This window comes from Ciconia boyciana, chromosome 9 (genome assembly GCF_034638445.1).
Source record: "Ciconia boyciana chromosome 9, ASM3463844v1, whole genome shotgun sequence".
NCBI classification, from domain to species: domain Eukaryota; kingdom Metazoa; phylum Chordata; class Aves; order Ciconiiformes; family Ciconiidae; genus Ciconia; species Ciconia boyciana.
The window spans coordinates 25,938,029-25,965,230 of record NC_132942.1 but is presented as its reverse complement, the minus strand read 5'-3'; the positions used below and the strand labels follow the sequence as shown (position 1 = coordinate 25,965,230).

Here is a 27,202-nt window from a genome sequence, read left to right as displayed (position 1 = left end):
AAATATTATGTAGCACTCTTTCAAGTTCTGGCTCAACTTTTCAGCTTGGCCTCCAAAGACAGAGTGGCAACAGGAGTGCTGCATTGGTAGTGAGTTACAGCTAGCTCCAAGAAAGAAGGCAACGACTTACTAAGCAGGTCTCTTCTAAAAGCAACTGCCTGTCCCTAATGAAGAGTTCTTCCATTATAAGGTACAGAATGTGCATTTCATCCAAAGGAACCTTACTGGAAGGTGCCAGTGCAAGCAAAGAAGGTGGACATGACACAGATTTTCCTCTTCAGAAACAAAGCCAGTGACTGGCCAAATGAAGGAATAGAAGTAATACCCAGAAGGTCTAAGAGTAACTTAAGAATTTCTGGCTGAATTCAGTTAGAAGAAAGAGGCTCATTGTTTCTTAAACTATACACCAAAGAATAAAACAGCTAAAACACACAGCCTCCCACATTCCTGTTTCATTGAGCGAGAGGGCATATCGAAGCAAAGCAAGTCTGCTCTAGAATACAAGTACACCAGGGTAAATTGGACTGATCAATGCTGGACTCACAAGATGGTATTCAAAGATGCAGCTGAAGTTGTCATCTTTATTCCCAATCTACAGACAAAGCTGCACAGCTCCAAGAAAGATGACAGCTGGCTGTGCAGGACAACCATTTGCTTCAACCAGGAATCATTTTTAGCTTTTCCAAGTAAAAGAAATAAGCTGCCAAATTGTATGAACTCAATCAAAAAACCCCAGACATGACTAAACACAGGAAGCGGGTAACAAGCGATACACTGGCAGTACGTTCTTTCCTGTTAGAAGATGAAGCAGCTCAAAAAGTGCTTGGGGAGCCAGCTGCCCTCTTCACAAACAAAAAATACAACGGCGCTCTCAGATGCAAAAAAATAGTTGTTCAGTGACGGGGGAAGGTGAGATAAAATTTCTGCTTTTATTTATTTATTTTGTTTATGCTACAGAGTAACTGCTTCATATGCATAAAACTTAAAGGGTTGTGATGGTTTGTATAAGGAGGTAAAACAGAAGTCAACTGTGAAACTCTGACAGGAATCTTTGAAAAAGGAAGTGATTTTTACATGATCAGCAACGATCTGAAGAGCATTTGCAGAACTTCTAACCTAGCTGTTGCTGTATTACTTAAATTACTTCAACAAAAAAGAGCTTTAAAAAATGAATTTCTTAGCCCCAACACTGGGACTATATCACAATGAAGCTAATACTGAAGTAAAAGAAGGACATTTTATCATTTTGTTCCATAGCACCCCTTGGTAAGACTTCTTTCACCTCCCAGCCACCAAGAAAAACAGTATGCAAGGTGATGTGCAAAGATACACTGTTACTAGCATTTCTTTTACTTATAACTTTTACTCTCACCATTTAGAAGCTGGAAATAGCTTCCCCCCCTTTCCAGCTCAAAGCCTCTTGACTGAAATGAATAGGAGAAAGCTACTCCATTCCTTCCAAAAATAGCAACAAGGAAAGATTAAATTTAACTGTTGCTTTACTACACAAAAGGCTCTAAAATGCAGCAATATTACTACCATATTTCTTTAAAAAAACATTATTGTAATTTTCACCCTGCAGCTACATAGAGAGCAATGAGGAAACTGTAGCAATCTGTATCATATATCACATGTAGAATATGTGAGCAGATCAAAGTGGCTCATTTTCATCAGATTAGGTTTTTTAATGGCTTAATTCTCATCTTTCTTCATTCATCAACTGACCACAATGCCCTGAGTCTTCTTAAAGAATCCACTGATAAAATTCTCTTTGACCACCCAGAGAAATTTCACCATGAAGAATTTTACATTTCTGTATTATAGGAGGGTTTTCAAATACAGAGCATTACAATCATTAGGTTTTTTTTACCTATTCACTAGAAAACTATGGGTGCATTATAAGTGTTTTAATCTGGACCACAAATGCACTTTTGAAGCAGCTCTCCCAATTATTGCCACTTAACTGCTTTTTGGTTCACATTGTTTAGCATCAGAGGTAAAGGTAGCTTCCCTTTTAGAACAGGCTAACTTGGAAGATGCACTTCAAGAGCATACCTACTGCACTCCCCTACTGCAATCCAACCACACGTAAGCATTCAGTCCACGGGACCTCATTAGAGGTAGTCCAAAGTAAAATACACCTGAAGGATGTATATTGCGCATGTCAGGTCCTCAATGTCAACTTTTCCATTTTACAGACATCCTTCCAGAGGTCCACACTACTTGCTAACGTATTAGTAGATCAAGCTTAAAGTTGGTTTCATAAAACTGGGCAATTCATATCAGCAATGAAAAGGAATCTTTAATGAGTCATGTGTTAAGTATTAAACTTCAGCTGCACTTTCACCTTGTCATTCTAAAAGGGATATAAGTAGTGGCAATTAGAAGACCATTGTTTGCCAGCTGATGAGACGTCTCAGCAAAAATGCCTTTAGATAGAACATTAGTTAAACTTTTAAGTGCAAGTATTTGGCAATCCTGAGATCTAGTGAAAAAGCACAGCTCTAGACTTCTAAGGTCATTCATTCGGTTAAGTTTCATTAAAACTGACACAAGAAGTAAATCCCCTAATAACCTTGGAAATCACAAACATATTTTTTCATTCTTATCCTGGTCACCCAATATCTCTGCATGCAATTAGATTGACTACGGATTTATATCATCCATAAGTCTTCCTTTCTTCTGAAAGGAAGACCAGCTCTGGGTATTACAATTTCATGTAAAATTACACAGCATGTGTATATACATAAATGTATACACACACACACAAAAAAATATATACTCACTTTTGGTCAAGAACCATGTCAAAGAACAACTAAATGAAGTGTACATAAAATAATAAAAATTTAGGCCAGGGTTTCACATGTGTAGTAAGGTTCAGGCATCTGTTGTCCCTCCTTTATCTGGCCACCCACTGCCACTGCAGTGCTACCACTTGCTGTGTACAGCAACATAGATTGGACAGGCCCACAGTGAATCATTCCCCCAATCTCTCAGGATGGATCAGTTTTCCTGATCCCATTCACCAAACAGCTGTATAAACCTCTGTGATGACAAAGGCCAGGAGCAGTAGAGGAGGCACAGAATACTCTTAGGGGATAGGCTGGATTGCAGAATTTCATTGCTGTCAAAGGAGTGTATTTTCCAAGTCTTTGTTAAAAAAAAAAACAATAGTGTATTGCTTTACACAAGTCTGTATGGACAGTGGACTGTGTATTGGCTTTTAATTTTGTCTGGATTAATTAACTCTAGACAAGAATTAAAATTCCATTATGAGTTGCTGGAAGGTACTTTATACCATAGCCTACAACAGAAATAAATATTCCTGGAGATTTTATTACCCTTTAGCATATGCTGATTCAAAATTAAATATTTTCTGTCCTTGTCTTGTTTTGTTTCATTCTGAAGTGTTTTACCAAGTTTTTCACAATATATTTCATGACAACTTTGTATTTCCATATTCCAGCTAAAAAGAGGCAAAGAATTAAAATTTATTTACTTTCAATACATTTTGAAATAAACATCTGCATAATTATATTTGAAATAACAAGTTACAGCCCACATTTACCATAAACTATTTTGAAAGCTTACATTAAATATAAATATTTCTCAAGTTTGAAAGAATGTCAAGTAAGTGCTTTTGCGGGGCCATCTGCCTAAATACCTGAAGCAAGATTTTGCTGATTTGCTAAGCCAGTTTTTAATCTTAGTAATCCTCTGTGGGAACAGAGTGAATACTTCCTTCATTTTGATGTATTTAAAACTCTCTGTCCATTGTCTAACTACTTAAATTTTAGAAGCCAACTGGGAATCCTAAAAGGAGGAAAGCTATTTATTTTCCTCCAATTTAAATAACCAAAAAGAAGATTAAATTTTCCAAGTCTCAAGTCTAAAGGATATAGTAACCAGAACTATCCAATTAATTCACTAGCTATAGGGCAAAAAAAATCCTTCACTTTTGTTTAATGATTAGCTTTAAGTATAAAACATGTTTTGACCAGCTTTTACTTTAAGCAGCTTATATATTTTAGTTGGATTCAAACTTCCATCCATATACAAAAATAATGAATTTCAAAATATTAAAAGTTGTTGGAATTAATACAATGCTGGGAAGACAGTGATTTAAGTTATTAAAAAGGAGATACAAAGGTAAACTTTATCATAGCCAAGCTGCAACACATCCATTTACAGATATGCATTGCACCAATTATTAGCTCAACAGAACGTAGCTCAGTGCAACACTGGTTCTGCGTACCACTCCAGCTTTCCAAATACTACAGCATGAAGGAACAGAGAAGACAATTATGTACTAATAAGCCTAACTTATAATCAGTTCAAAGTGCACAAGTCTAATTAGCATCTTTGCAAAATACATTAACAAGATGCATCTGTGCTTGTTTTAATAAATCTGATAATATATTATTATTATATGTGATTTCATTACCTACTTTTCTATTTAAGATTAAATTATTCATGATGAGTTGTTCTCTCCTCCTGTATTCAGTGAAGTAGTATAATAAACTAGGGATTTTTTCTGTTTTGTTCCTCAAAATGAAATGCATCCCTAAAAGGTAAAAAGTGAATAATACAGCAAAATACCGCATGGTCAACTTACCACTGCCACAGCATCACTAGAAAGAATGGCTTTGACATCCAGCACTGTATAGTAAGCTATATTGGTCATAATATAGATAACAGTCACAATTGGCATAGACACTGCAATAGCCAGTGGCAAGTTCCTGTAAGACAAAAAAAAAAACAACAAAAAAACTACTACCCAGGAAAAAAATTCCATTAATAACAGAATAAACTTATTTACTTGCATCCTTTTACCTTAGAGATAAAAGGTATGAAGACAGAATAAAGATTTCAAAATAGGTATCTCTGGAAGAGTTTGGTTTCTTTTAAAACTAGAAATTCTAATATAGAATACTGGAGAAAAAAAAATTGAATTTTTTTGCAATAACTTAGGTTTTAAGTTATGTGTAAAAAGGAACTCTATGCAACTGGTTTTCAAGTACCCTAACTTCAGGGTTTCCAGATCAGTAATAACAGCCTTCAAATTTACACGCTTTAAATTATTTCCTACTGGCCCTGTTAATTACCACAACTAGAACCCAAAGGGGCAGAGCTCTGAGTCACTGCACTCATTGTCCCTGGGGAATCCTGCTGTTCTTCTAGCACCTGCTTCTAGAATTGATGCAGGGAGATCCACTAAACCAAACCAAATCCCTGATCTTCTCATCTGCAGTCATCACTGCAGAGAACAAACTAATGGGCTGTGTAACTGCAGAAAGTAGAGATGCAGAGGGCAGATCCAAAATTGCTGCACAGCTGTGAATGTCTGGATGTGGTTTATCTTATTAGCAAACACATGTCTAGAAAGTAATACAAAAAACGTCTAGAGTAACATGAAAACACTGCAAACCTCTAGATGTAAATGCATAAGATTTAATTTAAATCTGAGAAACTCACAGCCCTGAGTCTGCAGCTCCACAGGGAGAAACTCTGCAGAGCAGAAGCAAACTTTTAATTTTAGGCTTTGGCTTTTCTCAGCCTTATTCTTTCCCCAAAGCTTGCAGGGATATTCAAATGTTTCAAAAGGGAAAGCAGAATGGAGAGTGTTACTCTTGCATTTGCCCAGTTTGAAATCAAACGTGGCATGGTGACATGGATGAGCATTTGCCATGAACATGGTTTTCAATAACAACAACAAAAAAAACCAACAAAAACCCAACAAAGCAGGAAAATTAAATGCACTTTGGAAGCTTCCTCAAAAATTTCCTGAGGCCCAAAACTCCTCCTGTCTGATGCTGTGGAAGCAGAAAAACAAACACACACCACATACCCCCCATATAAATCAGTAAATTAGTAACTGGGAGTTCTGACTCTGCCTCCAGGTTACACACTCACAGTAAAAGACCTGTGAACCTCAGCGCAGAAAAGCAACAGAATTAGAAAACCACTTAGAAATTAATTCAGAAATGTTAGGTAAGGTAACAAAAAGCTGAAATGCCATTTTACGGACTTTGCATCACCCAAGATTAAAGCCAAGGGACTATTTCAAATTTAACTTGTGGATTGGAACTTTTGACTGGACAAGCATGAGGGCACTATGAATCAAGTGAATATGAAAAATATGTAATTCTTGGAGTAATTTTATAGAAGTCTGGAACACCTCATTATTTCCAAGAATTGTCAATGTAGAAAGCTAAAATTTGAAGTTCACTTTATCAGCTACAATTGTTACCAAGAACGAAGCTTGTATTAGGCACTGATGCCTGTAAAGCAAATGAATCTAAAGAAATTTTCATCAGCTAAATATCCTGTGAGAAAAATTATTTTTCAAAACAATACATCTAATACAAGAGTTATCCAACTGATAACACAGAACAATACACTAACTTTAAAAAGATGAAAAGACATTGCAACAGCACTCAAAAGGGGAGCTCTTTCAGCAGAAAAAAACAATTTGAAGGACCAAATGACTGACGCAAACACAAAACATACGTCTCTTCTAAATATGTATAACAAATCTTTGCAAGACAATTTAAGGAAACACTGTCAACCTGAAATTCAGTGTGACTAAAAATAGCTATTTTTAGAGTTAAAATACTTATCCACTATTTTATCTTTTTAATAGATAACTTTCCTGGTTAAATAAATGCACAGCATAGAACTCAGGGGTAACAGAACAAACTGCAAAAGTCAACATCAGTTGAGAGAATTGAAAAAATCTCTCTTCCATTCTTTATCTTTCAGTTGTAGCAATCTGAGCTGTTGCTTATAATAGGAAGTAAAAATGATCAAATGCGATTCTATTTTTAACATAAAGGTGTCTGCTTACAGACTCACAATGGAACAAGATTAGTCAGTCACTTTTAGAGCATGAATTCACGGAAAAGGTAACATTCTTAAATATGAAAACAGAATTATTGCACAGATAAAGACAGAATAGACTACACTTATATAACTGTTTCACTGCAATATTAACGCCTATTGTAATAAACAGTAGCAACATCTTGAACTGAAAGCTTATCAAGCACTGAATACAGCATCCTGCAATCGTCTGGACTTATTCTTACCTTTTAATTTTATTTTTAAGGGACTTTAAAACTAGTAAATTTTTGCTAGTGGCTGTTGACAGCCTTACCATCTAAGTATAGAGCAGTTCTACTCATTTCTTTGTAAGCTCAGAACTCAGAACTTATTAGTGAAAGACAGCCACAAAACGAGCAACTCGGGAACTATCCAGGTTTAGAAAGCTCAAATTGTTTACCTTTCTGGGTTCTTGATCTCTTCTGTTACAAAATTGAGCGTATCCCAACCAGAGTAAGAGAACAAGGCAGAATAGAGTGCAAGGGAAATGTCTCCGATATCAAAAGAGGATCCCTCAAAAGAGTTCTCAAAGTGCGATGAATGTCCTGTGTGTGGAAGAGATGCAATGAAGTACAGGATAATAAAATATAGCAAGTAATTTTTTTTAATTTGGCACACAAATACAAAAAATTCCTCAGAAACCCTAATTCCTTCAAAGCTGCTTATTAAGCCCTTTTTCCAATTCTACTCTGTGCTTCAGCCATGAGAATAAACATGACAGTTAAACTACTAAAAGTTATGCTCTGTGGATGATACTGTTCTATAATTAAACATCTAGTTTGTCCACAACAGCACAAAAAGTTCAGGAACATTAAGTTCAGACTAAGCTACAAACAACTGGCAATGACAGTACTCAGGCTAAGGGTATTTTTTATAACATATGTATTTATGAAATAATCCACTCTATCCTTCTATATCCTTTTAAATTTTCAATCATTTAGCCTATGCAGAAAACAAAGATTACAGTTGATTTTAGATCACTATGACAAAAAAACCCCCACCATAAATGGATGTTTAAGTTTTAGCTATTCAAAATAGAAAACTGAGAACAATTAACAGAACATAAAATATTATCGTTACTTGAGATAAAATTTTCCCAAGCTAACACAAAAAGTGGGGGTTTTTTTGCAACCGTATTTGTGAGAACTTGTGCCATCTTTTCATTTTAAGCAAGTCAAGACAAGCTCATCAATGGCAGTTTTATATATTCAGACTATTTTACATATGCAGACACACACACAAAAAAAACACCAAATACAGAAAGGTGAGTAACTATGCAACTCCAAAATGTGCCCTGTACTATGTATCCTGAAATGTTTAAACTTCATCAAAACTGGCCAGGCAAATATTTGAGGCTTCTAAAATATCTTCACTTCTTTCTCTTTTTTATCCTAATCAGACATTGCTATTCCCTTGGCACAGACATAGGCAGAGTAACTGCTGAGTGAGAAACACAGAAGGGAGACAACGCCAAGGAATTTAGTAGTGAACAAGCTCAGTATCTGCAAAACAAGGGATGGGCAAATGTGCTAAGGATTAAAACACTCCAGCATGGTGCTCACATATGCATATTCTTGTTCCGTTCACAATAATTACCTTGCTCATGGACTTTCAACAATAACCAGTTAGAGTGAAGGACACAAATTGCCAGATTGCCAGGGAAAGACCTTTATGGCAGTTTTGAAAGCAGGGTAGTTTTTTTAAGCTCACACAGCAATAAATTATCCCCAAAGGAAGGAATAAGAACAAAACTAAGTTCAGAATTCCTCTGACTTGAAGGCATAATGCCCAACACACACACAAATTAAAAAAAAAATAATAATCCAAAACCTCAGCAACTTTCTAATTCTCAACAGCTATAATAGAACTCAGGATTTGAGAAAAAAAAAAAAGAGCTGCTGTTTCAGAAATCTACTTACATGTTCTTACAAATCTATTTTTACTTTAAGTTCAGTCACTTTCAGACTTGCACAAAATTCATTTTGTAAAAAAAAAAATTCAGTTGATCTCACTGTAAAGTAGTATGTTCCTTACAGAAATTTACAGCTATCTCCACTCCCATTGTATTTTGCTGTTTTCATTTCCTTTATTATTCCATCCTGCAGGCTATAAATTGAACAACATTGCTGAGCAATCAGTTACCTTCTTTTACTCAGTTCAAAGTCAACTGAGATAGGATAGCTTCTCATGATATAATATTATGATAATGCCTAACACTGGTGTTATTGATATTTTCAAAGTGGCTATATTATGTTTGTACTGAGGGATTTGATAACACATACAGAGGTATTTTAGAGTCTTTAGACCAGTTACTCAGTTTAACTGATAAAAACAAACCTTTGCTTTAATTTTATAAGCTTACCCTGGCATATTTTAACAAGTCCAGTTATGATGATGACAATAAGAGCAGTGACTTTAGCATAAGTAAATATATCCTGCACCCGTGTTCCCCATTTAACGTAGGCACAATTTATAAATGTTAGAAGACCTGGGGGGGTGGAAAAAAGAAAAAGAGAAAAATGAAAAGACTATTTGAACAATATTCAGTTTAATTCATTTTTCAAAGATTGTAAATTATAATCTAAATATGCACTTACCTGTTATACTAATACTTAGGTTAAACTAGGCAAAATACACTGGTACTGAAAACACACTGGTTTAAACAAAATAGTAGGAAACAGATATTCTAAACACAGTTTCAAAAGATGGAAGGAAAGACCTTCCCCTTCTCTGATTACATGCCCGTTTTCCTAACATTACCCCTCATCAGCTGCATTCTGCTACTATCCTGAAGCTAAAGAAACCATTACAGAATTCATTTCAACGTATCAATATTGTTCTAATAAATGAAAGATTATCTAGAAATTCCTTTAGGCAAACATATTAAAATAGTGTGTGAAAAGTTTTTTCCCCTTCCTTGTTAGCCTGAGGATGAGTTTAACATCCATGGAGTATTTGCAATACTGAAATGGTCACAGGTGATTCAGTACTCTTTTTCCAGTTGTATTAAACGGTATTACTAAGTGAGGTTAGAACAGATCTGACCAAATAACGTATGCTTTACAGCTAATGCAACATTAATGTGGATTTTTAAGAACTGCTAGTAAGTAATGAGTATTCTGAGTATATTCTTCCCTCTATCCCAAAATAAATCAGTTAGACATATTTCACTAGATTGTAATGGAACTTGAAGTGAGACTTTCAGATTTCACAAATATTTCAGTAACAGTGGCTGACTAAACTTACTCATATGATCAACTTCCCCACTAAACACTTTTCAAGCTATTGTTGAAATACATTGTTCTCATGGCTCTCAACATTTTGCTTTTGCATTTATTACTTTTTCCTCACGTGGAAAGCGAGACAACTTCTACCTGAACTCAAATGTTGAATACTGAATAGGATTCAGTATCTTCAGTATTATTAATTGAACAAAATACTAATTCAGTGCATATTTTTCTTACCCAGATTATCACTGATTCCAATCCAGAAGCTTAAATATTTTCCCCAAATCTCTTTTTTTTCTCTAGCTAGTAAAAAAGTGGTTATATTCTACAGTACTTTTTATTTCCAAACAATTTTCTTGTTCTATGTATTTTAAATATGCATATATATAAAAACTAAACTTGATTGTTTAAGGAGTGAAGTAGTAGCAGACCAAAATGAAATGAAAAGATGTGATAAATTATTTCCTTTCTCCTAATCCAAGAATAATGCGAGACTATTAAGATAAAAATTTACTTTGCACAGTTACCAAATAGAAAAGTAATAATTTAAAAAAGATAACAAAAGAAAGGTAATGATCTCAAAAGCATGGCACTAGTATACCAGACAGCCTGGCCAAGTAGAATAGCTGAACAAGATTCCACTGAGCTTGGCCAGATGAGGGGAAAAAAACAGTTGTATCAAATTTCAAAAGTCAGGACTGCTGCAGCTCCCAAAGAGCCCTCAGGAAAAAAACAACTCTGCTTGGTCTCTGCTCTTCAGTATTAATGATCGGTATTATCTATGGAGTATTTGCTCACAGGGTTTATTTCAGCCATTAATTTTAATTTTTTTAAGCAACTTTCATTGGGAGTAATTATTATTAACTCCTTATTTTAGTGAGTTAGAGTTGGTCTCTACTTCAGATGAAATGCTACTCTGTCTCTGATATCTTAAAAGTAAAAATAATCAAGAATCTGAATAAGCCACATCCCCTCCCTCTCTCTTTTACTAAAATTATTCTCTCATGTTTTCTTCAACTTAATTATCATTTAGCTGCTTAGAGTTCTAGAGAACTGTCAAGGTTAGTTCTGTAGCGCCAGATGCCACCCCCATTGACAAAGTAATGCTGTATAACACTAAGACTGATCTCACACTAGATCTAGTATTGTTATTACTAGTTTGGGGAAAAAAAAAAAAAAGAACAAAAAGAAACCCCACAACAAACCCACCCATTCTCGCATACAATCTGTACCTAACCAATGTTCGGCCTTCTAGTCCCAGCAGTTTCATTAATAAAGTATTAATCATGTCCAGAGCTAAGGATTTGACACACAACATCAGCCTTGCCAGGCCAGGGAGAAGCATAGGCTTTAACAGGAACAGCTAAATGAAGTTGTAGAGCAGGAGTAAGAGTCTCAGCACTGACACCTAGAGCAGGGCAGAACAAGCATTTAAACCATAAAATGGACCGTTGAAGTAAGTTGTTCCACCTACATAAGAGTGATCTTGCTCTCACATGTCTCCACTAAAGAAAAAGGTGCTAAATCCCCTCTCTTAGCAGCAAGTGTAGAGGACATCCCATTGTCTTTCTACATCTACTGCATAACCATTTTAATCGAATCACTTTGTCTTAATTTCTTGCTTTTTGATAAACTGCTTTTTATATGGGCTAACTCCTGTCAGATATGAGATACCTTAAACAGAAGAGCAGATTCCCCCACACTCCTGAACCTGTGCCAGGATACCTTGGGACAGTATCTGTTTAAGGAATGTGAATGTGACGTTACAGGTCCTTCATTTCTTTCCTGAAGTTGTCACAACAAAATGCAGACACACATTTGGAAGGGAGGAGGGAGATGGAGGGAACAGAACTGAGTAAGCCAACAGATTTTTTGGAAGAAGTTTGTGATTATTCTTCCCACTGCCTGGACCTGGACCAGCACATTAGTGCTTTCCCAACAGTAACAAATTAACTTACAAAAATGGAAGGGGAAGCTATAATGTTCATAACTAGTTATAGAGGTCAAATATTTGAAGCACACACTACTGCTCTCTCTGTCTTTCCCCTCTTCTAGTCTTACATAGACAACTGTAATAAGGAACATTAGAGCTATTTCAACAGACTCCCTGTTGCCTCAAAAAGGAACCAGCAAGGAGCAGCACATCTCCACCCTGTAGCATATTGTTGGCAATAAAAAAGTCCAAGTTCTGCATTAGCTTTATGATAAAAGTATCAGGTCAATCGGAATGGCAGACTCCACAGCACACAGTGATGATGATCAGTACATGACAAAGTATGGCCATACAGACTTTCTGAAATATTTTTTTCACTGTTTACTGGAAATGTAAAATATGTATATAAACACTTTTAATAAGAAATACCTAAAATTAAGACACACAGTACACTCATAGAGTTTCATTCTCTTGATTTGAAGCATGTGAACAGTGTTCATATTGACTAACAGAGCTAGCTATCTGATTACAAACATTTCGATGTTTTATGTGCACACAAAATTTATGCTTTTCCAAAAAGCTTTACAACTTTTTGATGTTACTGTTAATCATGAGCATAAAGAATAATCTTGAATTAATGATCTTTGGAACCCTACCAGAGTAATTACTAAAGCATGTCTACATTGAGAAGCTATTGTAAAATAAATTACAGCAGAATTCATAGCGTAAGAGCTATTCTGCAACAACTCTTAGACCACACCAAGAGTATCTTGAGGTTTGATTTAATATACCTCTCTAAGGGAAAACCAACTTTTCCCCCCATTTTTCCCATGTAAGTAAACCTGGAAGAGTTAAATACTTGTTCTGCTTCTGAATGAGAAAATGGTAATTCACTGACTGAATACCTGCAAGTTATTAATGTGCTGGAAATTGTTCTTTTCCCCACTGTAACTCAAACCGTTGCAGATTCAGTATGCAACAACTCTGGGACTTGGTAGGATTTGTTTTAACAAAAGCTTAACCCTGGATAAAAAATTACCATAGTACATTTCAAGAAATACTTACATTCACAAGCAGCTGCTATGAGACGGCAAGCCAAATATGGAGGATCACAAGAAGGGAAGAAAGGTTGAACTACATAGTTAGCAAAGGTGATGGCAATAATTGCCTGACTAGTTGGCTCAACAATTAGGAGTGAGGTCCATAAACGAATAAAAGCAATGAAGCTCCCAAAAGACTCCAAGATATATGCATAGCTGGCTCCTGACTTTGTAATAGTGGTTCCAAGTTCAGCATAGCAGAGTGCTCCAAAGACTGAAAAAATCCCTCCGATTGCCCAAATTATTAGAGACAATCCATAAGATTTGCTGTAGATGAGAACTCCTTTGGGAGAGACAAAGATACCTGAACCAATCATGTTGCCTACTATAAGGCTTATGCCATTTATCAAAGATATTTCTTTCTTCAGTTGCATTGTATTTTGGTTTCCATCCTGCATGTCACAGCTGTCACTTGGATCTGTCCTGTCTGATTTATTGACAGGGCTGTACTCAGCCAGTGAACTATGCGACTTCATACAATCTGTCCTTTCTCCCATTGTAGGAAGACTGTGAATTCTCCACGACTCCAAATCACAATCTAAAACAAAACATAGACAGATGAAATCATTATAAATTTTTTTATTCCAGGACTTTCTTGCCAAATCTTCTTTCTACCTTTTTACCCTATGATTTACAGATGTAAACTGAGAAATTATCTTTTGTTACTTCTTATGTGTTCTTACACAAAGGTAAATCCATGCATAGTTAAAATAAACAGAAAAACCAACACACACAGAGCAAGAGACAAACTCCAATATAACTTAAGCTGAGAAAGGAACTTCTAAAAAAAAAAAAAAAACAACAAACAAAGCAAGCGCTCTAAGACCAAGCTGGAAGTTCTAAGCATGAACACAGATTTATTGCAGTAAAAAATTTATCAAATTATTGTACTTAACATACCTAAGTTATGAGTGATCTAGTAAGAAGGTTGCTCATTTTATTAACACAGTGTGGGCTCTTGCCAAGGCCAATATGAAGAGATACTTACTCCAAAATCCCCTTGATCCAACTCTTGACTTTTAACTGATACTACGGTTCACTCCCTCCCCACTCCACGAAACTGTTCCCAGTTCCCACTGCCTCATTTCTTGGAGTTATCTAAGAGTGCAGGCTGTCCATGAAAAAACGCACAGTAGTTTCAATCCAAATTCCTCCATTAGCAACTGTATTTAACAGTATCTAAGAACACAGAAATGAAATAAACATTTTCCTCTGCTTCAGAATTGACCATTTGGAAAAGAACCACCTTCTTCTCAAGTCTCCACAAAATTCTCCCATGACTTCCAAAAGCAAGTTAGTGCTAATAAATGTTATTAGCAGAAGAATATACTGGTAACTAGCAGTAATTCTGAATAAGGCCCATCTTATAGAAGTCCAAGTAGGAAATAATCTATTCAAGGAACAGCCTTGTATGGAAACCAGCTTAAATTGCAAATGTACCTTTGATTACTAGGTTATCAGCTGCATAAAGAATAGGTCCTACAAAATTACCAGAATGCACTACCATTCATTTGCCCTGCCCCTCATTAAACGCTCAGTGAATACTTCAGCCATTTATTACAGAACAGAAAAATTAAAAAGTCTGGGTCAATTAGAATAAAGCAGGTGATCTAGCAGGGAGGAAAAATAAAACAGGTTTTGCACTTTTTTGGGGTAACACTAATTTTACAAATAGTTTTGCTATTCCAACAATAAACTTGTCAACTAAGAGGACAAAAACCCCAAGTATGATGATTTTGAAAGGTCAGTATGCAATCACCCAAACTACATATATATCTATGCATCTAGTAACATACAAACATACCAGGTTTTGCTCATGCAGTTAGAGGCACACATTTCTGGAGGGAAACTTAATAATCATACTCTTCCTTTATTATAAAGCCAACACCTGTATACTACAGTACAGAAAATCTGACTTGACATCCCTGAACTAGAATAGTTCTAAAGATGTGAAAATGATAAAGATTATTTTCAATCAATAAAAAAGTAACTTCTACTGAAATGGAGTACAAATCATTTACTGAAACACATTACATCATTAATCTCCAACTCAAGACTCTTCTAGCTTTTTCCACATTAAAATAGAGACTATGTTTGTTTAAATAATGCAAAATGAGATCCTTAATCTGTTTAGTAGGATATCTTCTGATTTATTTTCCCCTCAATATTTCAAAGAAACACGTTAAAGATGGTTAATTGCTAAATACATATTTTATCATTTATCCATGAGTATCCTGGTTTCAGCTGAGATAGTTAATTTTCTTTATAATGGCTGGTGTGGGGCTATGTTTTGGATTTGTGCTGAAAACAGTGTTGATAATACAGAGATGTTTTAGTTGTTGCTGCACCAGTCAAGGACTTTTCAGATTCCCATGCTCTGCCAGGTGCAGAAGCAGCTGGGAGGGGACACAGCCAGGATAGTTGATCCCAACTGCCCAAAGGGCTATTCCATACCACATGACGTCACGCTCAGTATATAAAGCTGGGGAAGAAGAAGGAAGGGGGGACTTTTGGAGTGATAGCGTTTGTCTTCCCAAGTAACCACTACGCATGATGGAGCCCTGCTTTCCTGGAGATGGCTGAACACCTGCCTGCCCACAGGAAGCAGTGAATGAATTCCTTGCTTTGCTTTGCTTGCGTGCGCGGCTTTTGCTTTACCTATTAAACTGTTTTTATCTCAACCCTTGAGTTTTCTTACTTTTGCTCTTCCAATTCTCTCCCCCATCCCACCGGGGGGGAGTGAGCGAGCGGCTGCGTGGTGCTTAGTTGCTGGCTGGGGCTAAACCACGACAATCCATGGAGTCAACATCTTATCTAGTGTCATACATACAACACGAGCCATCAAATTTCACACTTTTAATTAGACTAAAAATTTTCAACCTTCCAGAAACTAAACTCTGCTATTTCAGAACGTAAAAGCTTGAGTGTTATAATGAGGCATCTCCAACAATATTAAACTAATTAGGAGAGAGGGATCCACACAGTTTCTACAGATGAGTGTGCCCAAAACTGCAAAGGAAAACAAAAGCAAATTCAGCTCACCAGTTGTTACCCGTTCTCCTTGTTATTTCCTCTTTCATCTATCTTGTGCCAAATTCATTTGCAACCACACACTGGCTGATTTTCTGTTATTGGTGTAGTAGAGCTAAGTCTTCAAAAAGACATGCAGCCTATGAGCTTCTAAGATTTTTTGGTTTGCTTTACAAGAGGAAGTTCAGTTACTGCTGTGTAAACTAATATAAATTATTATAATAATCAACTTCAAATATGATGCAATCATCAGAAAGTATAAACGTGTAAAACAGCAGGACAAATAATCAAAGCAGATGTCTTCATGACTAATTTAACCATCAGAAGTGGATTTAAAGAATACTTGTGACCCGTAGAAATAACACTCAACCCCAAATTGAGTCTTTTCATTTCTATTTTGACTCAGATAGGACACTAGTTGCAAATATATTTCAGAATGCAAATCACTCTGGACAAATGTCAGTGGAAAAAATAAGAATACTACAGCTATTATTATGACATCCGACTGCCAGTTTGAAACTATGCCATGTTCATTCTCAATCCTTCCAGCTAAAGGATAAAACTGAGTAATATATTAAGAAGTGACTCATGGATGTAGAACATCATTTTGGTGATAACTACACAGCTTTATGATTTCTTACTCCACATATCCTAATCATCATTCCCATTTCTTTCTGGAATACTTTTCAAAGTATGACTTGCTCAGAAGCACAAACATGACTTTGACTACTCAGGCATTTTGATGATTTGATTTGATTCAAATTAATTGAATCATTCAAATCAAATCAAATCTGATTTGTTTGCACACTGGCAGTTTTGGACTAAGAGTCACTGTGATTTACCTCATGGTCTGAAGTTCAGAGGTACATTTAATTACCTGTAACTACAGACCCTGTCACTGTTCAAATGCCTCCACCTCAATCAGCAGCACGTGACTGCAGTTCTATACAATTTTGTTACTGACGACCTTGACTGTTTCTTGCCCTACTCTACCCTACCCAGGAAAGAACAACCATAATATCCTCTCAATCTAGCTTTTTTTTTTTTCTCACAATACTCTTTCTTCTTCTCAGAGTCTGCTTTTGTTATTCCCAACTTCAGGTATCTGCTGACAACTAGGATTTGCATGAAGGTGCGTGCAACAGCTCACTCAAGATTTGGCATTTCATTCTCTTCTCTAACCTTGCTTGTTTTATATCCTTAAAGCCTTCAGGGCAGGAGTTGCTTATTTGCCTGAGTCATGTGTCTTATTACACCTATGACAGAAACAAAATTATTGGCAGATATTTTCCTACAAGCACTTCACTTAATCTTAACTGGAACTAAACTCAGAAGCTTTGACTGACTGAAAAAAACCCAAACCTACAAAGGAAGAGGAAGTGCAGAGACTAGAGAAAACTGAAGCTATGTCACGATTAGCAATATTGAGAAAAAAACCTCATATATTAAAATCCACTATTCTATCACAAGACCATTATTTCTGTGGAAACAGAAGACAGGTTTGGAAGAGAAGAACCAGAGAGGAATAGTATATATTTTCTAAAATACAAGAATCCTGTGATACTCCAGCTCAAAACACGGTTAGAACGATCTCTAATGCTGCTAGCCTTGCCACAGGACTGCTATGGCTAATGCAGGCTTATGCCTTCACACAAGCTAACGTGGATTTCCTCATCACTCACCCTTATGCAATACAAAGTCGTGAACTCATTTTTGCTGATCATTGCAGCTGTGAGGAATCTTTTTGCTGATATGCATAAGATTTTTTACTGAAATGACACTGCTGTTGATATAGAAAGCTTCGATACAAAACCAGGACACAGTGACCTGAAACGAGGATCACTTCATCATCTCACAAAAATATATATTCTGATAAGGCCTATCACATGTTGACCATGTACCAAAGGAGCTAATGAAGGTTAATGTGCAGTTAGCAAAGTACTAACACTGCACTACAGGGTAGCCCTCCTTTAAGAGAAGGGAAAGAGGAACCATCCGCCAAGATCCCTTCTCTCCCACTGAGCAGGACATCAGCTGACCTGTCAGTTGTTCAACTTGGGGTGAACCTGCGAGCAGGTTAATGACCAATGTGAAATACCAAACTGCTAAAAGCTTACTATGTTTTGCTATACTCTTATATAATACCTGCTCATTAGCAAAGATTTCTAGTGTTCTTGCCTCTGTCTTCCATGGTTGTCTTGATGGCATAAAAAAAGCTCTGTTGTAACATAGCTTTACATATATACTTTGACTATTCACATATACCAGCTGTAAAAACTCCTATTTCCGACACAATGATTGGGCCTTTGGGTAAGAGTCAAGATTGCCCTACACAGGCAAACAGCATGAGAGTATTCAGGGAGTTAAGCACCAACAGAGCAAAGGTTGTTAAGTCCCAGAAATGCCTATTCCTTGCAATGTATATATTTAGGCACCTCACAGTCTGAACATTTAAGTGGAAAGACTTAAGAGTTGTCTAGTATGTGTTTTTCTTGTTTCTGGTGAGAGAAGAATCATTTCCCTACCATACATACAGTTAGCAGACAGGAAACCCTTGCAACAAAGGCAATTCCCAATGTAAAGATCTAATCTGTTGAACCAAGTCTTTTGTGCTTGCATACACAAACACACCATGTTTAGCACTATAAAAAACAAAATAAACCTTTGATCAAATAGAATTGGTTGTAACATCCATTTTTTTAAAAGCACAAGGTGTGTTTGTCATGTAAAAAGGTTTGGAAGAGAAGTTACTATGTCAATTATTCACTTGACAGTTTCAGCAATGGCACTAACTCCTGACTATACACACCCATGACACAGTTGCACACGAGAAGTTCAGCAAATACACATACTATCCACATGTTCAGACAAATCCTGAGTAAGATTATTAACATTAAATGAGGGAAAGACCTATAATCAGCTCACAAACAGATATTCAGTTACAATGTCTCAGAAACTTTTCAAAATTTCCTAATGTACCAATCCTAGACAAATCCACCTCAGTAATATTAACCTAGATTTTAAACCAAGTCACTTCAAAGTTAGGGAACTGTGATAGCTACAAGTGGAAAATAACATGCCACTATATCCTTCATACTTCTAATTTATTTTTATATTTCCAAGGGAAAAAACATAAGCAAGCTCACAACAAGGGACATTGTGGTAGACAGTCTCGATTTAGACCAAAGTGAGGTTGGGAGTGCACGAAGCAGCTGCAATGAGAGGAACATCTGGTGAAATTTATACAATAAGCCCCGGGTAAAGACAGAAGGTACAATAATAGAGTTTGTTAAAATAATTTACCTTATGTTTCATGCTGGGTCACAAAAGTGGAAATCTCTCAAAAAAGGGAAAGGTAGTGTGGAAAGGCACACACTTACCTACAGATCTATACCCATGTACACTATTTAGCTGTAACTTACAGTTACACCTATTCAGATTGCATTCGATACACATCACTTAAAAAACACATAAACAATCAAAATCACTACCAAATGCTAGTAAGCAAAGACATGCTCGCCTGAGGGTATTACTAAACCCACTTCAGTTCCCTGCGATAGCTAGTTAACAGAGCAGTTATAATTACATGCACCCACCACCAAAAACCGTCCTGTTATAACCCGACCTGAGTACCAACCCCTATACCCGCCTGCTGCCAAACTAAATAAAACACGTGGCTCCAGAAAACCACCCTCAAGTCGGGATGTGCACATGACGGGCTGTCGCCGGCGTGAGGAGACCGGCCCTCAGGGTCTTGCCGTCGCGCCGCGGGAGGGAGGATGTGGGGTCATTTCGCCCCTCGGCGGCCGCTCCTCCCTCCCCAAGCGGTGGTTACCCAGTTCTCCTTATAAAATAAGCGAGGTTCAGACATATTTCACGCCTCCTGAACAGCCTCGGGAGGCGGCTGTCCCTCCCCGGGCTGTCAGGGCTGACGCTGACGCACCCTCTAAAAAAAATAAATACACGGCATTTATCGCACTGCCACCCTGCACACCTGCACCCGGCCCGGGGTGCCGCGGCCGCTCAGCCCCGGATGCTGCAGGGGAGGTGACGGCGCGGAGAGGCGCCGGAAACCTCCGCGCACGGCGCAAGCTGCGCCGCCGGCAGCCCCTGCGCCTAGCCAGGCTGCCCGCCGCCACGGCAGCCTCTCCAAGGTGGGAAGGAGACCGCGCCTCGCCGCTGTGCCAGCCCCCAGGGTCCCGCGGGACCTCCCCACCACCTGTGGCGGCGCGACCTCCTGCGTTACCTCCGCTCCTGCCAGCCGCGCCGTTGCGTGTCCTGGGGATGCTCGCTCGTTGCCACACGGCACGTGATGGCGGCCGCTCCGCCCCGCCCCACGGCCCCGGGCCCGCCGCCGCCGTCGACTCCCCTCCCCGACAGGAAATCCTCCCGCCTCGTCTGCCTGAGGGAGGCGCCGCAGGGCCCGGCCTCCCGCCCGACCCCGCTGGGTTTACCTCAGCGCCGCCGCGCCCTGCGGCTGAGGAGGGTGGGGAGCGTTCTCCCCCGCGCGGAATGGGTGACCACTTCCCCCGTCTCTTGCCGGGCTGGGAACCATCCTTCCCCTTTTCCTCAGGCACAAGATGGAGAAGAGGCTTAGCGCTGACGGTACGAAAACGGCGCCTTTTCCCACCCCGGGCTCGCTGGAGGAGCCGTTGCCCCGCGGCCTGCCGCCGGGGCTGCCGCAGGTAGAGGTGGGCCCTTCCCTTACCCCGAGGTCCCCGAGGGGAGGTGAGGGCCTCGGGGACACGGAACTCTTGTGAAACCTCGGGGCACAAAGTTACACGGACATGGGTTTGCTCGAAAATGAGGGGCCTAAGAAGGTCGAAGCCGTTAAACCTGTTGATATTTTGGGGTATGACTAGTAGATGGTAAGCGCTAGCCATAGTGATGGAAATAGATATTTCCATAGATATGGAAATAAAAAGGGAGCCCCTGCAATACTACCGTTAGTGTGTTCCTGCCCTCAAGAGGGGTACAGTCACAGCCAAAATTTGGCTCCAATAAAGTACATCTAATGGATCTCTCAAAATCATGATTAAAAGTGCCCAGTGGTATCTGAAAATAATAGTGAGTAAGCAATTTGCTGTTCAGCAGGCTCATCTGTGGTAGCGTAAGGAAGGCTTTCTTGTTTGCCTTCCTCTACCAGGTTAATAGTTTTAGCATGTCTAAGCCAGTGAACTACAGGCTATGGCCCCCTCTTAATATTCTTCTACTGCCCTTTTTACTGTTCCCTGCTAGGGAAAGAGAAGGTCAATGTCTGAAAAGCCAACGGGGTTCAGGAGATGTGATAGTCTTTGTCTTGCTCAAAACAATCTAATTATCCCTCCCCCAGTCCATGATTATTATCTACAGTCTCAAACAGATGAGTCAGAGGTGGATTTTTTTCAATAGGATATACTGGGGTAAAAACCTTACAGGCAAATAAAAATTATAAGGCTGTAAAAGAACAGGGAAAGGCAAACTGTGCACTGTAATACCCATAAACGTGCCCGTAACTGTGACGGTGGAGTCCAGTTCTATTACCACGAGGCTTACGTTTAATTTCCATACTACTTCCTCTCTCAAAGCTTGCTTGTTTTAACGAGGAGGTCTGTTTTGCTTTCATTGTCACAGAGACAATCAGCATACAAAGTGGCTGCTGCCCTCCTCTATATCTCCAGGTATTCCTTACATTGTGTTTGGACAACAATGAGTAAAGAAAGTCTTTTTTGTTAAAAGTTGGCTTTTTAAGTGCACATATGGGAGAGAACTACATTAGACTTAATTTCCAAACTATAGAGCAACATAGCAAAACAAACTGTCATTTATAGGTCATAATCTGGAGGAGCCTGATCATCTCAACTCTTTAATTCTTTGTTTCAACTCTTTGTTTGGCTTTTGCTGGGTTTAGGTCTTGTGCAAGTACACGGAGAGGTAACTACACTAAATCTATTACCTTCTAAAACAATGTTGCAAAGCAGCAAACAAAAACAGTCTGCCTTGTGGGAGCTTAAAAGCCCTGATACATGACTTTGTTTTTAAGCCACTTATACAGAACCGATAGAAGATTAAAAAAAGTAGGGGACATCCTCAGAATATAACTCAAATTTGTACAATATGAAACTAATTTATTTCCGTTATAAAGATAATATGAACCAGAAAGCAGTTAAGAGATGGTAATAGTGTTTAGTCATTGTTACAAATATTGATAGTGCTCTGTTTTCTGTAATACTAACACAGCATCTTTCAGGTAGACGGATACTTGCAATGGCCATCTCGCACATTAATCAAAAAATGGATTGAGTGTGAATATAAAAGATGCAGCTGATTTCAGTTGTTACTAGACTGCCTTTTAAGCTCTCTCATAAATAGAATCTACCAGAGACAACATTCATTCCTCCAAAAAATGGACTCATAAAATGTGAGCTAATTATAAAATTGCCTTTAGGAACAAAAAATAGGTGAGAGCTGAAAAGACATAGGAAACAAATTGTTAGGCTGAAATATAGACGATGGATATATGGAATATATATGCTGGAAATATAGATGGTGACGTTTTGTTTTAGAACCTTGAAAAAGACTTATTGGAAAAAATGCCCATTTGAGGATTTCAAAAGAGAAGTTCACTCTTTGAATTCTGAAAACTTGCAATACTGTAGAGGTTGGTATGAGAGACCCAAGTTAGGATATCATCGTAAGGCTAAATGATGCTTCTAAAGTGTTTGCAAGTGACCAGAAGCAAACTTCACAATAATCATCCAAATAAATACTTTTGTCCATTTTGGCAAGGTTCATAACTTTATAAATTACTTCTTCAATTTTACTATGGAAGCCAAATGTAAGTCTGGACTCCTTACTTTACTTCTTCTGTTCTTGCTACAGATTACTCATCCCTGATCCTCCATAAATGGCCACTGCTAAGTTATGTTTATACAAGACTGTGCATTCTCTAAGCACTAGCAGAGAAAACCTAAAACAAGGACTTTGTTTCCACTAGGATTTTATCTGATACTGATTTATCAAGTTAAGATCACATCTCTTGTAGCTAGTGAGAACAAAGTCAAACTGAGTTTTGGTAAGTCTTGTGAGTTTTGCCCTGTTTTTTTTTTTTTTGTCCGACTAATATTTCCACTTAAATACATCTTAGAAAATGTCATTCAACTCAAAAAACTTGAAGAATAAACTGATTAAATACCCCTAAACAAACCAAAATTGAAGTTGCATCAGGCTAAAGGAAACTGAATCCACAGGATATTAATTAAATGGTTTTAGAACATGACAGAGCTAAGGTAAAAATTGCTGTTAAATCTAAGTGAATCTGAAGCCCAATCATCAGCTTTGTGCTTGTTAGCAAATTCATTCTGGTGTGCAGGGTGCAGTAAGCATATGCTTACTGCGTAAGTCCGCCAAGAATGTGTTGCTCATGCACTTAATTCATGGAAGAATGAGCATGTACTGAGCTCCTTAAAGGTCAGCATTGAAGGTGTGTTGTGTATGTGTAAGTAGTACTCATTGCTACATGGAACTTATGCTATTAACTGTTTGGACATGTTGCTTCCAGCCATGTGTTTAAGGGTTTATGTTGGTTCCTTTTGAAATTTTACCATATGGAGTGAGTCTTGGGACCACATTCATGCTTCTTTTGAAATGTACATTCTGTGGACACAGGAGTTATTTGTAGGGATTGTAAAATTATTTGGGACAGTAAATCTGTGGCTTTAGCCAGATCCCAGCAAATTACAATTTTTAGAAGTATTTAAAAGCAGAGATTCTTTTTAGTAGTTTTCAACCTTCATCATCTCAAACAACACAGTGTGAACCACATAGTCTGTAGTCTTTCAGGAGAGCAACAGAAACAGTTCAAAAATGAGTGTAAGTGCCTTTGTTTCTTTTCTTTGGTTAAAGCTGGGTGACTCTTTACAAAAACAAATTAGCTGATCCTTTGCCCCTTCTTTTTATCTTCCTCTTCCCATCATACAAACTTCTACTGTAGGTGGTTTAAGCAGAGTATTACTTACAAATGAGAGTGACTACAAGCACCAAACTGCTAGGCAATTAAAAAAAAAGTCTAAATTTAGGCTTCTAAATTTATCTTCCCCTGCTCCTAACTGCATGTCTCCTCCTACTCCACTGGCTTTCAGCATTTGACTGGCTCTGGCACTTGCCTGGCCCCCTCTGTGAGGCAATTCTGCTCACTAAGGTTGCAGAAAACAATACTTTTGTGGAGGTTAGTTTTTTACTATCATAATCACAAAAGTACAAATGTGGAGTAAGCTAGGAGCAGAGAGAAAAGGAAGAGGAGGAGGTAGTGGAAAATGTCCCTTTAAGGACTAGAAACTGTGGGTTGACTCTGTCTTGTCCAGCTGCATTCTTATTTAAATACTCTGAAGATTAATATTAGGCCTTCTTTTATGGAAAACTTGGCTTCTCTATACTGCAACTTTTTAAAAACAGACTGTAAAATAAGATTTAACATCCCATCTTTTAATTTTATTTTTTCTATCTAGTTCTGTTCCCTTTCAGATACCTTTTTCTTTTCACTCCCTCATCCACTCTCATCAAAGTTTATTATTTGCTTATAGATATCTTTGTGGCACATGATTACAACCTCTTTTTTTTCAGTGCTGTCCATGCTGCAAAGCAGAAGTGGGAATAGATATCCTCTAAAGTATGGACAAGTTTTCAAATGTTATCAGTAAAACTTTGCTAGGAGAGCAAAGAAACAACAGCAAAAAAATCCAAATCTTCAGATAAATTTCAAAGGACTCCAGTATTTTTTCAGCATTATTTTGATTAATGCCCTGAACTTTCTATTTTCGTTTTACTTTTTTTTTGCTACTGTAATCTTCTCTATTACAAGTGAAATGTGCAGTACATCATGTTTTTCCCAGTCAGTTTTGGGGGTTTACTTGGAAAAAATAGTTATTTGTAGTTATAGTTATTTTTAAATAAATGGTTTGACTTCATTTTTTAGACAACTAAATCATTCAACTCTGAGACCCTACCCTTTGATGATACAAATTGTCTTATCTGTGTTGAATTACCTTCACAAGGATCTGGCTATTTATTAATGAGAGTGTGTGAATCACTGGCTTCATTTTCTTGGTAAACAACATGGGAGTTAGAATCATTGTTTCACCAAGACTTAAAAAGCTGCAGGGAATTTAAAGATAATGCTCATTGTCCGTGTCTGTTTTGAAGGCTAATAAAAGTGATTATGTATAAAAACAATGTAAGGAGGATTTCTAGCTGTAAAGAATAGCTTCTTAAGAATAAATATTTTTTTCTTGTTTCACGTCCCAGATTAGTATGTGGGTATTGTGCTGGTTTTGGCTGGGATAGAATTAATTTTCTTCATAGTAGCCAGTATAGGGGCTATGTTTTAGGTTTGTGCTGAAAACAGTGTTGTTAATACAGGGATGTTTTCGTTCTTGCTGAGCAGTACTTACACAGAGTCAAGGCCTTTTCTGCTTCTCACCCCACCCCACCAGCGAGTGGGCTGGGGGTGCACAAGAAGCTGGGAGGGGACACAGCTGGGACAGCTGACCCCAACTGACCAAAGGGCTATTCCATACCATGTGATGTCATGCTCAGCATAGAAAGCTGGGGAGGAAGAAGGAAGGGAGGGACGTTTGGAGTGATGGCATTTTGTCTTTCTAAGTAACTGTTACAGGTGGCGGAGCCCTGCTTTCCTGGAGATGGCTGAACGCCTGCCTGCTGATGAGAAGCAGTGAATGAATTCCTTGTTTTGCTTTGCTTGCGTGCACAGCTTTTGCTTTACCTATTAAACTGTCTTTATCTCAACCCATGAGTTTTCTCACTTTTACTCTTCTGATTCTCTCCCCCATCCCACCGGGGGGGAGTGTGCGAGCAGCTGTGTGGTGCTTAGTTGCTGGCTGGGGTTAAACCACAACAGTATGCACAGACTATGAAGTCCTTAGTGGTAGTGTTTGTAACCCAGTTTCACAATATTTAGGTAAATTTCTTTTGGACAAGAGAGTTTGAAGACATCTGTTGTTTTTTTAATATTATGCAACTCTCAGCCTTCTAATACGACTGCTCAGACTTTCTTCAAAACAGCAAAATTCCTTTCTGTTACAGATTCTGCTATGTTATTGTCAGTCCTTTTTTGATATACTTTCTTCACATGTGGTACCTGTCTCTCTCTCTCTGATTAAAAGCAGGAGTATGGAAGCTTAGAAGAGTCTGATAATACTCAGTAGTAGTTACATTGATACCCTATTTGCAAGCAGCTAGTTATGAGAGGCTGAAGCCAATGTCATCATTTTGTTTGTATTATCATGCTGAGTCCAGACTTCACAATTTAAATTCAACCAGATGTTCCTTAGCAGATCTACTTTGAATTCAGCATGCCACAGTACAACTCCATCAGCACTGACCCCACTGAAGCGTCTTTGCTTTCAGTGCACTCTGTTACTTTTCTCCTAATTACTGAATTACCCTGAAATGTTTGTACAATACAAATAAATTTGTACCTTTTATTAAAAAGTTCCCTCCTATTTTATTTAGAAAACTTATAATAGCACAGTACTTTACAGTGGTGGGAACAATTGTTGGGTGAACAGATGATAAGGACAGCCTTTATTCCCCAAACTTTCAGACTTTTGCAGGATTCTGTAGTTGTATTTGCTCCAAATTTAGGGTGTCTTTAAAAGTAAAGTTTTCCAAAACATGAACCCAAAGACCTTTCTGTATAGATTCCCACAAAATGTATGCAAATCAAATATGCCCATGCATGTTGACCTGAATTAATACATTTTGCCTATAAAGTGAACAGACTAATGTGTACTCCTTTAAACACATGGAAATAATGACCATTAAACAAGTTCTAATTCTTAAGTTTATATAGCATAGGCATTCCTTGTAAAGTAAACAAAACCACGTTGTTTCACAAATATGAGATCAGAACCCCCTTGAAGTTTTTGCTGAGTACTTGCCCAAGACTGCATGTTCCATGAGTAAGAGTTTCAAAATGTCTCAATATTTAAAAGTACACCTTAAAAATTGAGATGTAAAATATTTTAACGTTAAAA

At 37.8% G+C, this 27,202-nt stretch overlaps 1 protein-coding gene and 1 long non-coding RNA gene across 2 annotated transcripts in view; one reads left to right on the top strand and one right to left on the bottom strand.

The window, feature by feature from the left end:
* Positions 1-20,533, bottom strand: part of SLC7A6 (solute carrier family 7 member 6) — a 31,576-nt gene extending 11,043 nt beyond the window's left edge. The window contains exons 1-5 of the mRNA XM_072872054.1: positions 20,416-20,533; positions 13,105-13,677; positions 9,242-9,367; positions 7,280-7,424; positions 4,616-4,739 (exon numbers count right to left, since the gene is read on the bottom strand). Coding sequence (XP_072728155.1) covers positions 4,616-4,739; positions 7,280-7,424; positions 9,242-9,367; positions 13,105-13,636 — 927 coding nt within the window. The 5' untranslated portion in view covers positions 13,637-13,677; positions 20,416-20,533. The remainder of the gene's footprint in view (positions 1-4,615; positions 4,740-7,279; positions 7,425-9,241; positions 9,368-13,104; positions 13,678-20,415) is intronic.
* Positions 20,534-20,623: 90 nt separating this feature from the next.
* Positions 20,624-27,202, top strand: part of LOC140657119 (uncharacterized) — a 73,267-nt gene continuing 66,688 nt past the window's right edge. The window contains exon 1 of the long non-coding RNA XR_012044225.1: positions 20,624-20,774. This is a non-coding gene — a long non-coding RNA (uncharacterized lncRNA). The remainder of the gene's footprint in view (positions 20,775-27,202) is intronic.